The sequence below is a fragment of the Sus scrofa genome, chromosome 14, assembly GCF_054392235.1.
Source record: "Sus scrofa isolate SSC_HxYL_T2T_F1_AM1 chromosome 14, Sscrofa_HxYL_maternal_Yorkshire_Landrace_v2.0, whole genome shotgun sequence".
NCBI lineage: Eukaryota > Metazoa > Chordata > Mammalia > Artiodactyla > Suidae > Sus > Sus scrofa.
In genome coordinates, this window is record NC_139396.1 from 28,920,032 (window position 1) to 28,933,383 (window position 13,352).

The 13,352-nt window shown below is 48.3% G+C and overlaps 1 protein-coding gene across 5 annotated transcripts in view; it reads left to right on the forward strand.

The window, feature by feature from the left end:
• Positions 1-13,126, forward strand: part of SLC25A37 (solute carrier family 25 member 37) — a 44,903-nt gene extending 31,777 nt beyond the window's left edge. The window contains exons 2-4 of one of the 5 annotated variants that reach the window (XR_014828342.1): positions 3,696-4,424; positions 6,501-6,557; positions 9,514-10,343. Coding sequence is in view for 4 of the 5 variants with exons in the window: in XM_021072304.2 (XP_020927963.2) it covers positions 3,696-3,924; positions 6,501-6,557; positions 9,374-9,894 (807 nt within the window). In the remaining variant the exon portion in view is untranslated. Of the gene's footprint in view, positions 1-3,695; positions 4,682-6,500; positions 6,558-9,373 lie in introns of all 5 variants that reach the window. The other 4 variants (XM_084997661.1, XM_084997662.1, XM_021072304.2 and 1 more) reach the window with 4 other exon arrangements.
• Positions 13,127-13,352: the final 226 nt, after the last annotated feature.

The following is a 13,352-nucleotide window of genomic DNA, read 5'->3' on the forward strand; positions in this document are numbered from 1 at the left end:
ATACACTTGAATAAAAAAAAAATGTTTGAATCAGTGTGTGTTGGGGGTTGGTGTCCAGATAGGTATTTTTAGACATGTCCCAGGTGGTTCTGATAATCAGCCATTGTTTGGATCCTCCCCTTCATTTTCCACTCGAAGACACTGGGGACCAGAGAGATGAGATACCACAACCAAGGCCACTTGGCCCTGTGAGAGCCAATGATGAGGGCCAGGAGCCAGCCTCCCGGCTCCTCTCTCTGGTCCTGTGTGTTTTCTCACCACCACACCCCTGCTTGCAGGGGGCTGCTGGGACCCAAGAAGGCTATCCTCTGGATGCTGGCTGGTCTTGCCACCCCAGGCCAGAAGCCAGGAGGAGGAGGCACAGGCAGCTGCTGCAGGCCTTCCCCAAGGCATGCGTCTCCTCTGGGGATGGGCCTGGGAGGAACCACCTCTTGTTGACAGGCCCAAGGTAAGACCCTGGAGACAGGCTGCTTCTACTCCACTTGCGGCTCCCACTCTGAGCTTGAGAAATGCAGCCAGATCTGGACTTTTCATTAATAAGGAAAGCTCTAGACTTAAAGGGTGATGGGAGGGACAAGTAACTCCAGGAATGTGGGCTTCTCTTTAAGGGAGGGAAGTGAGAGGCGTAGCAGCCATTCACCCTAGTTGGTGTGCTAAGGTGCATGTGTGTTTGCCCATCCATTCAACAAATATTTATTGGGCCCCCACTGTGAGACACCGTAATAAGGATCTGAGATGTGCTCTGACTCAGACAGATACAACCCCCACCTCCACGAAACTTGGAATGGTCCGGAAGGCCATGTACCCTAGAACCCTAATTCACCTAGACTTAGCATCTTGGTGAATTCTTCCTTGTTATTACCCATAAGGAGAGTATAGACATGTAATTTTTTCAACCATTATCTCAAAGAGGAAGCTAAAGCTTGCCCAGGGTCACATCATAAGTTTTCTGTTCTGTCTAATAACAGAGCCCGTTTTCTGAGCCACCTGGTTGTACCCCCTCCTGCATCAGCCTCTTGATTTTTTTTTTTTTTTTAACCAGGGAAAGTTATCAGCAAAAGGGGAAAGACAAAAGCTTCATTTGCCTAAAACTTGAGCAGTTTCAAAAATCTTAGAATTTAGGGCTGGAGAACCTCTGCTATCCTTGAAGCATCAGTGTTGCTTCTTCCAAAGAGAGCACCTGGCGTTTTGTGTACTTGGTTCCCTCTGACAGCTGCGCTCTCGGGAGTAAAGGGTGGGTTTCCTGGCCACGAGTCAACTACCTTCCTGGTTGGCACACTCTCCCCTTCAGCCTTTGGTCTTGTTTGCTTATAGTGTGTCCTCCATTATTAAGTCACCTCAAATCCTTTTGAAATGGTTAGAATAGAAAACAATTAAACAAAAAGGTACAGGAGCATTGACCCAGCCCCTTCCCCCCTGGGAATGTGGGGCCCAGGTGTCCCTTGGCTTCCTCTGGCTGGGGCGGGGATATTCCTGCCAGTCTGTGGCAGGAAAGTAGTATTTAATAAAACTAAATTTAATTTAAAAACCAGTTTTATAATCAGATGTAGCCTTAGCTGGTTTTTTTGGGGTTTTGTTTTGTTTTATGCATTAAAGATACCCTTTTAGGAAATGATGATTGTAACAGAGGGCAGCGGTGCTTGTTGCTTATATTGTTATTATTTTTATGTCTGTCTTGGCAAAATGAAAATTTCCAATGGCATGCCCATTGTCTTTGTGAAATACAAAATCTGAAAATGACCACTATTTTTTTTTTTTTTTTTTCCTTTCAGGGCTGTACTAGAAGCATATGGAAGTTCCCAGGCTAGGGGTCAAATTGAAGCTACAGCTGTTTGTCTACACCACAGCCACAGCAATGCAGGATCCGAGCGTTGCTGTCTCTGTGACCTACACCACAGCTCACAGCATTGCCAGATCCCTGACCCACTGAGGCCAGGGATCAAACCTGCATCCTCATGGATACTAGTTGGATTTGCTTCCGTTGTGCCACAACGGGAACTCCTTTTCTTTTTTTTGACCACTAATTTAGATTGTTGGTTTTCACACTGTTCTTCTAAAAGCGCCCTGGGGTTCCTGGCGGGGGGAGATGTCTGCCTTGGTGAAGGAGAGGAGGCCCCAGGACATTTCATCCCATTTGCAATCAGATTAGTTCTTCTCCCATTCGTATGATTGTGTTAGGAGATAAAAGGGAATTCTTACCAAAGTTTGGAGACCCTCTGCTCTAGACTGTGTATGTATTGGGGGTACAAGAGTGGAGGAGTGAATTTACAGAGCTGAGCCAGCATGGAATTTTTACATGCAAATATTTCTTTCTTGTTTTTTTTTTGGCTTTTTAGGGCCTCACCCATGGCATATGGAGTTTCCCAGGCTAGGGGTCTAATCGGAGCTATAGCCATTGGCCTTCACCACAGCCACAGCAATACCAGATCTGAGCCATGTCTGCAACCTACACCACAGCTCACAGCAACGCTGGATCCTTAACCCACTGAGTGAGGCCAGAGATCGAACCTGTGTCCTCATGGATGCTAGTCAGATTCGTTTCCACTCAGCCACGATGGGAACTCTGCAGATATTTCTTATCCAGTGTACTGCTCAGGGTTTTTCAGTGAAACAGTCAATAGAGTGTGTGCATGTGTGTGTCTAAGAATTGATTCACATGATTGTGGAGACCGGCAAAGACAACATCTGCAGGGCAGGCCAGCTGGAGACCCAGGGAAGAGTTGATATTACCATTCAAGTCCAAAGACTGGAGGCAGAATGCTTGCTTCCTTGGGGGACATCAGTTTTTTTTCTCTTTAGGCCTTCTCCTGATTAGATGAGGCCCACCCACACGATAGAGGACAATCTGCTTAACTCAAAAGTCTGCTGACTTAAAACGTTAATCTCATCTAAAAAACGCCTTCCCAGTAACATGTAGACTAGTGTTTGGCCATAATTGGAGCCATTGTGGGTACCATGGCCTCGCCAGGTTGGCATGTAAGATTACCATCACACCTACTCAAGGGCCCAGGGAGCGTGATGGGGCTGACTGAGATGGGGAAAGCTGATCTCTGCCTCCTGGATTCAAGACTATACATAGGAAGAAATGAAAAACAAGATCATATGTGCCAGTGCTAACTTGTAAGGATGAAATGTAAAATGTATTTAGGGAAGAGGAGGACGTGAAGGATTGAGGCTTCCCAGGAGATTTCACGGCTGCAGCTAAACGGAGCTTTTGCGACAGAGAGGTCTCAGAAGATTGAGGACACAGCAAACTTTAGAACCAGAGTGGGACCCCCCTGGATAATCATAATACTTCTGTTTGACTAGGTTTCTGAGTTTATTAAAGGTTTTCACACAGGCTGTTTCATCTGAGGCTTGCAACAACCCTGCTTTCTTAGCCAAGGATCCTGAGGCCCAGAGATGTTAAGGGGTTCTTCAGAAGTCACACAGCTTGCCAGTGGCCAGGCAGGTCTTCCTACTCCAAATCCTGCCCCTCATCTTTTACCCCCTCTCCCGGGCATAGTGAATGCCCTGTGTGTGTGTGTGTGTGTGTGTAGAGGGGTGGAGATCACTTCAGGAAGGAGAAAAATAAATGTTTTCTTCACCCAGAAATCCTACAAAAATGGCCTGTTTTCTCTCCCTGGATCTTCCTTTCCCCCTCTTTACCATCGTTATTAATCCCATGCTTTTCTCATTTTCTTGTTCTCCCCCAGACACGAATGCAGAGTTTGAATCCAGATCCCAAAGCCCATTACACAAGTGTCTACGGAGCCCTCAAGAAAATCATACGGACTGAAGGCTTCTGGAGACCCTTGCGAGGCCTCAATGTGATGATAATGGGTGCGGGGCCGGCCCACGCCATGTATTTTGCCTGCTATGAAAACATGAAAAGGACTTTAAATGCCGTTTTCCACCATCAAGGGAACAGCCACCTAGCCAACGGTATTTGCAAGCGTTTGTCTGGAGTTAGAAAGGTCTCTCCTTCAACAGACCCTTCCCCGGGGCTCTCGTGACCCAGCAGCCTGACGCCTCATCTCCGCCGTGCTTGCTTATGAATCAAGGACTCTAGAGTCGTGTGTGTGCGCACACACCCAAACACACGCACACGCACACACGCGCACGCGCTTTTTTCATTCCCCCCCTTCGCTTTCTGAAGCCGGGGGAAAATCGGTGACAGAGGTGTTTCATTGTTCAATGGGTTTTGCCGTTTTGGTTTTTTTTTTTTTTTTTTTAAACCCTCAAAAGCAATTCATGATCAGATCTAGGGAAAACAAACAAACAAAACCCTGAATAGAAACAAAACTTTTGAATGCTGGATTCCAAAAAAAAAAAAAAAAAAAAAAAAAAAAAAGTTATCTGGACAGCTTCTTTGAGACTATTTAAAAAAAAAAAACTGGTCCAACAGGGCTCTACAACGTCAAGATCTAACTAAACTTTAAAAGGTCAAGAAGTTTTATGGCTGACAAAGGATTTGCTCCAGCGCAGAGGACCTTTCCCACCTAAGCTTCTGGGGAATTTGGGAATTTCACCCCCTTCTCTTCCGTTTGTCTGAGTTGCACCTCTCTGCAAGCAAGGGCTGCAATAGTTTTCTTTTGTTGGTCTGAGGGAGCCAGGCGGGCGGGGGGCCTAAGTTGGCTGGCACCTGTTACCGTGTAGGCTTGTCTTACTGGGCCCGGCCGAGCGGTTATTTTCGACTCCTGTGGGTTTGGCTTTTATTGGTTTTTTTGGTTTGGGTTTGGAATGGGACTCTGGGTAGCAGTCTAAGGAGTACTTTAACAAATTTATTTTTCAGCAGCGGGGAGGTAAATATGACTGGTGACGACTTTTTACTCTTTCTCTCTACTGTTCTGCTCAAAACCAAAAAGCGTCCCTCCCGTTAGCAAACCTGGGTGGTAATAACTCCACCGGGCTGGTTTGCAGATGTATGTTTTGCTTTTGAAAAATTGGGCCCCTAGTCGCATTTGATGGGACGGTCACTGAGATCTGCACTCAAATGCTGTCCCCAAGTCCGTGGCCTCTGGGCTCTCCTCTTGTTGAAACTGCCTTTTTAGCTTTGTGGTCACTGAACCGCTTTGAAGGCGGTTTGACGGAACCCGGTTTATGTCTCATTCTGCCCAGTGCTGCTGTGGTTGCGTTTTGACCTTTCTGGAATAATCCGAAGTGTGCACGGAGGAGGGAGAGGGTATCTATGCGTTTCTGAGGCCTTAGCCTGTGTCCCTGTCCCTCCCACCTTCCAGCGGTTATCTTAATGACTGGGCGAGGTCTCCCGGTAAAGGGAGGAAACCCAGAACCAAAAGCCAAATTCCAGGCCTGAATCTGGCTTTACTGAAGTCCCTGGTTCTTGAAGCCGGGCCAGATGAGACCCTCAGATGGGGTCGGCCCTCTCTGAGACATGTCATCACTTTGCAAGCTCACCCTGAAAATCTGCCAGAGGCGGGTCCTCCTGAGTCCTTTTCCCTTGGCCATTTTCTTTTAAAAACATGCCTGGATTTTATTATGATATTTTCTTCAAGATTCCTCTTCTTTTCCCCCCGCCCTCTGCTCTGAATATGGTCTCATCCCCTTCGATTACCCCAGCTTCAGGGCAGAGTGAGTTGTTCTGTAGACAAAGGCAGGGGACAAAGAATTAAAATCTCAACGGTAGGAGTGCTCATTGTGGCTCAGTGGGTTAAGAACCTGACTAGAATCCATGAGGATGCAGGTTTGATCCCTGGCCTCACCTAGCGGGTTAAGGATCTGGCATTGCCATGAGCTATGGTGTAGGTTGCAGACAATGCTCAGGTACCGAGTTTCTGTGGCTGTGGTGTAGGCCGGCAGCTGCAGCTCCAATTTGACCCCTAGCCTGGGAATTTCCATTTGCTGCATGTGTGCCCCCTCTGACCGCCTCCCCCCAAAAGAAAATCTTGGAGTTCCCGTTGTGGCACAGCAAAAACGAATCCAACTAGGAACCATGAGGTTGTGGGATCGATCCCTGGCCTCACTTAGTGGGTTAGTGGGTCAAGGATCTGGCATTGCCGTGAGCTGTGGTGTAGTTTGCAGGCTCGGCTCAGATCCTGCATTGCTGTGGCTATGGTGTAGGCTGACAGCTGTACTCCGATTAGTCCCCTAACCTGGGACTCTCCATATGCCATGCAGCCCTAAAAAGATTTAAAAAAAAAGAGAGAGAGAGAGAGACAAAAAAAAAAAAAAAAAAAAAGAAAATCTTGACAGTGGAAAAAGCCAGTACGTGTGGCTTCTGGTCCCTTCCAATGTTAGCAGATCCTGCCTCTTCCTAGAGGAAATGGGGCTCCTGCAGGATTGAAATGTGGGTAATGGTGCCTGTGTTCCCTTCCACATTTTTACCCAGTATTTCCATGATCACTTGAGGGTTTTCAGAGCCAGGGCTCCCCTGGGTGGGGTTGGTAGTGAGTTTTGCTTCTTGGATAAGCTAGATCCAGGGTTCTGTCTGATTTTAGGTTCCAGGAACTTCCTCAGAAGCCCTGGTCCCAGAGGGTAATTTTCTGGAGTTTGTTTTGCAGGGATAGCTGGGAGTATGGCCACCCTGCTCCACGATGCGGTAATGAATCCAGCAGAAGGTAATGTTCCTGGTCCCAGGGAGCCGCAGTAGGGGATGCACAGGGGGGCGGGAGGAAAGGGGGGGGTGGGACAGGAGGTCAGGCAAGGGGACTCCTGGCCCCCAGTCAGAGTATGCCGGAGAATTCTTCACCTCGTTATCAAAGGCCTCGAGAAGGGATGTGGGCGTTTGAGTGCTGGCGTTCCTGTTCACTTACCCAGAGCTGCTTAGGGTTTGATCCGTGGACCAGCAGCATCAGTATCATCTGGGAGCATGTTAAAAATGCTGACTCTTGGAATTCCCTTCGTGGCTTAGCGGTTAATGAACCCAACTAAGATCCATGAGGACAGGGGTTCGATCCCTGGCCTCGCTCAGTGGGTTAAGGATCTGGTGTTGCCGTGAGCTGTGGTGTAGGTCGCAGACTCGGCTTGGATCCTGCGTTGCTGTGGCTGGGGTGTAGCTCCGATTTGACCCCTAGCCTGGGAACCTCCATATGCCACGGCCCTAAAAACAAAGCAAATACATAAATAAAAGCTGATTCCTAGGTTTCACCTACTAAATCAGTTTTTCTGAGGGTAGGGACAGGATATCTGCTTAACAAGCTCTTCTGGCGATCCTTTTTTTAAAAAAAAATTATTTTAATTATTTCATTTTTTTAAATTGACGTATAGTTGATTCATATATGTTGATTTCTGTTCTCCTGCAAAGGGATTCAGTTATACATATATATGTATGTTTTCACATCCTTTATTAAACCTTTACCGTTATGGTTTAATCTCAGGATATTGAATACCCTGTGTGCTACAGTAGGACCTTGTTGGTTTATCCATTCTGTATACAGCAGTTTGCATCTGCTAGCCCCAAACTCCCAGTCCTTCCCTCCCCCACCCCCCTTTTTGGCCCTTGTTAACCCTGATCAACCTTAGACAAATTCCTCTTAGAAGGAACCTCTCAGAGGCCAGTCATTAGGGCTTATGTTCAATTTGCTTTTTGAAAAGAAATTGGAAATTAGGGAAAATTTCAGACAGGCCGATGTAAGGTGTGTTGTGAACCCCTCCATGTACACATCACTCCTTTGTAAATGAACTTTTGGCCATTTGGTTGTCCCTTCTCCTTCCACGTTACCTTGCTTTTCCTTGTGTATTTGGGGAGTGTTATAAAGCACTTCGCAGCTGGGCTGACGAGTTCCGTCAGCTTTTTCTATATTCTAGTGTTCTTAGCTGCCCAGGTCTGAATAGCAAGGAGCTTTTGGCCCTGGTACTGGGCGGACTATTGGCTGGGTTATTCTCTGTCTGAGATGCGGGGTTCTCTCCACCTTCTCCCCCATCTGAAAACGGTCCCTTGCCAGAAGGGAAATGGGAGGTGGAAGCTTCCCCATTTTAAGTCTTGTGTTATAAGTGTGTCTGTTTTTGTCTTTTACAGTTAAAATGTATTTGCTTTCAGCCGCCTCCCATGCCCTAGCAGACAGAAAACTTGTTCTGACCTTGAGGGATGTGATGGGTCAGATTAGGAGAAGGGCTGGGTTTTTTATGGTGTAAGGTGATCCATACAGGGACCTGGTCAGCGGCCAGTTAGTTGGCCCATGTCAACCAGAAGAATTTTCTTTCTTTCTTTTATTTGTTTTTTTATTCAAGTATAGTTGGAGTTCCCACTGTGGCACAGCAGAAACGAATCCAGCTAGTATCCATGAGGGTTCAATCCCAGGCCTCGCTCAATGGGTCAGGGATCCACTGTTGCCATGAGCTGTGCTGTAGGTCACAGACAAGGCTTGGATCCCACTTTACATTGTGGCTGTGCATAGGTCGGCGGCTACAGCCCCGATTTGACCCCTAGCCTGGGAATTTACAGCCTGGGAATTTCCATATGCTGTGGGTGCAGCCCCTAAAAAAAAAAAAAAAAGGGTATAGTTGATTTACAGTGTTGTGCCACTTCTTCTGTACAGCATGGTGACCCAGTCATAAACACACACACACACACACACACACACACACACACACATTGTCTCATACTATTTTCTATCATGGTCTATCCCAGACGATTGGATAGAGTTCCCTGTGCTATACAGTAGGACCTCATTGCTTCTCCATTCTGAATGTCATAGGAGAAAAAAATAAGGTTCAACTCCCCCCTCTGATTCTTGACAGTCTATTGATTTAAGAACTTTATTTCTTTAAAAGTAAAGCACACCGTATGTGTTTATCTTGCAATGTGTGGGGACAATTAACACTCTGAGCCTGAGGAACCGCAGTTGGCCCTCATTTGCCCCAGGTCCTTTGAACCACCAGTTACTTTTGTGTTACTAAAGCCAGGGTCCTCCCTGGAGTTTGTCATTGAACTTGAGCTGACATAATTCTAGTGTCTCTTCCAAGAGCACGGAGACACAGAAGCTAAAGAACTCTATCAGAGGTACAGACCACTGAGAATAAAAGACAGGACATCTGTCCAGGAGACCTACTGGGACAGGAGAGGATGAAGGAGGACAGGGGGGCCAGGAACAGGGCTTAGTTTTGCAGTGTAGTCGATGCCTAGGGCAGCCAGAACCTGGGGGATCAGCTCCGTGGATGTAGTGTGACGGGGCTGCCTGGTTTGGGGGCCACCTTAACCAAGATTCAGGCAGGAGAAATGTCAGGAAAGGGCCACCTCCTGGCCCTGGGACCTGGAGGCACCTCCTTAAAGGGGATTTGCCCTCGGTGCCTTCGCAGGCTGGGCTGGGTGTGTGCTAGCTCTCCGTGCGTTACCAGTATGTCTAAACTTGCTTGTTTCTCTTTATGGCTTGGCTTCCCACCCCACGCCGACCCGGGGTGGAGCCAAACCCAACCCACCTCGGCCCGACCACAGTCGTGAAGCAGCGCATGCAGATGTACAACTCGCCGCACCGGTCGGCCCTCAGCTGCATCCGGACAGTTTGGGGGACGGAGGGCTTGGGGGCCTTCTACCGGAGTTACACCACGCAGCTGACCATGAACATTCCCTTCCAGTCCATCCACTTCATCACCTACGAGTTCCTGCAGGAGCAGATCAACCCTTACCGGGACTACAACCCGCAGTCCCACATCATCTCAGGCGGGCTGGCCGGGGCCCTGGCTGCAGCCGCCACCACCCCCCTGGACGTCTGTAAGACCCTCCTCAACACTCAGGAGAACATGGCCCTCAGCCTGGCCAATGTGAGCGGCCGGCTGTCGGGCATGGCCAATGCCTTCCGGACAGTGTACCAGCTCAACGGGCTGCCGGGCTACTTCAAAGGCGTGCAGGCCCGGGTCATCTACCAGATGCCCTCCACGGCCATCTCCTGGTCCGTCTATGAGTTCTTCAAGTACTTCCTCACCAAGCACAAGCTGGAGAATCGAACTCTGTACTAAAGGAGCAGGCTGTGGGCAGTGATTCTGGAAGCTCGGGTTGTGCAGAGACTCTCCCAGTCTGCTTCCATTCCCCTTGCCCTGGCACCAAGATTATTGGGGCAGGGTGTGTGTAGGACGGGACTTCTGCTCCCTGACGCCCTAGAGAGAGGAGGGGATGGGACAGCCGCTTCCCTGAGGGCCGTTCGCGGCGACATCCCAGCTGGTGAAAGGTGGGGAAAGATTTTGGAAGGGGATCGAGAAATTGCTTTTTCTCTTCCTCCCCTCCCGAGAGTGTGGTGGCTTCTCTGTTTCTGTGTAGCAGCTTCTCCCCTAGAATCAGATCACACAGGAGGGAAGAAAATGGGCAGTGACCGAAAACATTAAAGGGGAAAAAAAAAAAAAGAAACCCAATTATGTATATAAAAGTTCCAGTACACAGTATAAAATAGATGGATAATGTTTATCCTTTATTTTTCTATGTAGAAGTTTCTGGATTTGTGTGTGTGTGCGTGCGTGTGTGCCTGTGCGTGTGTACAAATAAGTGTTAACAGCTGGGAATATGAAGCTGTTGTTAAAATTAAAAAAAAAAAAAAATAGAGGGCTAAATTCTTCCATGGGGTTAAGTCACAAGGCACCAAAGTAATAAGTTGCTCCATGTGGCTAAAATTGTGTTTGCCCCTCCCCCCCATGGAAGTTCCACTTGAATGTAAAATAATAAATGTAAGGTTTTTATTTTGAATTTCTCTTTTCATGGGAGAAAAAGGTACGTTGAAAAAAAAAAAAGTCAAAATAATGATATATTACTTCTAGCTACTTTTTTTTTTTCTCTTAGTCACCTTCATGTGCCTTTTCCCTTTGTCTTTTCTAGAAATTCCAGGGCCAAGGATCTGGCCCTGGGCTTTTCCTCTTGCTGTGGGCATGCCCCACGTGCTCACACTGGGTGGCAGAATGGCCCACATTGCAGGACAGTGCCCCCTGCCCCAGTGGAATTAGGGTAGCTGGTTTTAAACTCATGAGACCATTTCCTTCCCCCGTGAGTGGTGTGAATGTATGCCTCTCGGGGCCATCACTTAGACAACCTTGCAGTGCCAGCATCTGGCTACTTGTGGGGGCGGGGAAGTGGGATAAGTCCTACCTTGATCCTAGTAAAAAGGCTAATTCTCCATTCGGCCTTTTTAAGGCACTTCAGGCACACATGTCTGTGTGCATTTCAACTAAATCTCCTGATCCTATGTTTCTCTGTGCAGTTTTAGGGATTTTGAAAAAAACGCAGCGGTGTATCTATGGCATTTGTCTGTGCCCTTGTCCATCACGAATTCCCCCATTAAAGTGCCAGGCCAGGCCCCCCAGCCCAGCTGCCAAAGGGACCCGGGGCCCTCGTGCACAGTCAGGACGCCTCGAGGGCCGTCTTTGGCCTCGCTTGGTCCGCCCCAGCTGAGAAGACGCCACCGCCTGCCTGCCTTGCTTTCTGAAATCTGAGCCAGAATATTACTGAGGGCCAAGGCAGGCCACGCCCATCCACGGCCGCCAGCCCTCTCTGGGAAGCCCCAGTAACTCCCCTCTTCAGAGCCATCTTTCAAAAAGAGCGGAAAGCGCATGTGTGTTTTCGTTCTGGCCGGCTTGGTCGTGACCTTTGCCCTTTACCCTCCGCTTCGCCACCGGCCTGGTCCATGTCCTGCATTTTCACCGAGGCTCAGACCTGGGCTGCTTCTGATACCATGAACCCTGGGATGGGCTTAGGTGGCGCTGGGACAGTTCGCATCTTGGGATCCTACATGCGGTGCCTCCAGGAGTAGTTTGCAGGTCGGGGACAGCGGAGGACCACGTCAGGCAGCGCCCACCCACGTTCATGCCTGATGAGTAAGTAGGAGCTACTCCTGGGCTGGGAAGCCTTGTCTGTTGACCTCAGAGTTAGCTCACCCCCCACGCCCTGGTGGAAATCAGTTGCAGAGAACTTATGTCCCACTCAGGGAGGCAGAAACCCCAGGGAGACCGAGCTGCCGCGGGAAGCGTTTGCAACTCTCTAAATACACCCTCCCATAGCGCGGCATTTTGCCAAGGGAAGCAAAACGAGGTTCAATTGTAAAATAACTATCCCACCACCCCTTTTTGTCCACTGACAATACACCACACGGCTGCAAGATATTCCTTGTTCCTTATGGCGATTTTGTGTGTGATGGTATTAAAGAAAGAAGCTCCTTGCTTCCCTGAGAAAACTCCTTTGGGTAGAGAGATGTGAGAGGTAGTTTCTGGATTTCAGAGTCCGTGGGCTCAGTGGAAAAGTCGATCCTAGCTTGATCCTGGCTTTCCTTTCGCAGTGTGTGTGGATCAGCTGGGAAAAGGGGGTGATGCCTCCTGCCCTGTCTCCCCAAGGGGGTCTTCCTGAGGCTGACCAAGGGATGTATCCGAAAAAGCTTTGAAAGTTGTGAAGCACTAAACAAATATAAGTGGTTGTTAATTGTGTGGGAATTAACCGCCCACCCCCTTGCCTTGAGCTCCAAAGCTTGTCTCCCTGCCCCAGGCAGACTGCAGCCTTGTTGTTGATTGTGACCTTGACTTGGAATGAACAAAATAACAAGTTCTCCCCACCCCCTACCCCCAGTGATCCCCGACCTAATGTAGTCGTGACATGTACTTGGTCATTGAGAGAGCATGTCTTTGGGGTGATGACTGAAGCCAAGCAATGTTACTCGGGTACAGGGCTCAACAAGTGTGTGTGTGACTCGTCTGCCTGATTTGGGATCCAACCAACCACTTGTAGATCCGAGTTTTATTTTAGAATTTAAAAATTGCTTTTTTTTCCCCAAATGGAATAAATCTTCAACCCATGATTATTTTTTCTTAACTTTGGATGGAATCTAGCTATTTATGGGGCTACATCCTTTTGTGTGGTTTCTTTTTCCTTTTTCCTTTTTAAAGGCCTACATCTGTATTCCTGGAGCTGTCCCCCCAATCCCCCCCAAGGCTGCACCGGCCACCCATTGTTATGCCAATAAGGTTTTATTGAACTTTATTTAAGGATGATTGTGCCTGATCGATACAAATGTACTGCTGCTTCCTTCCTATGGGACACATGATTTATGTTATCAGGATGAGCAAGTGTTGTTTCTTAAATGCCTGTCATAAGTATCATGGTTTCTGCCAGCTCTTGGAAGAAAGGGAGAAATGTGTGTTGATGTATGGGGATATTTCTGATATGCTGCTACAGTTGTGACACTGGAGCTAGAGAAAATAAAGCCTTGATTCTTTGAAAGTGTTGTGGGCTCTGTGGTGGGAATGTGGAAATAAGAGGGAAGTGGATGGAGAGAAGGAACCTAACTCATGGGCTGGTGCCTCCATCAGTCCTGCATTAAGAACCAGGCTCTAAGACTTCAATAGAAAGCCCGCCTTCAGGAGTTCCCATAGTGGCTCAGCAGGTTAAGAACCCGATATCTGTGTCCTTGAGGATGTGGACTGAGGATTGAGGATCTGGTATTGCC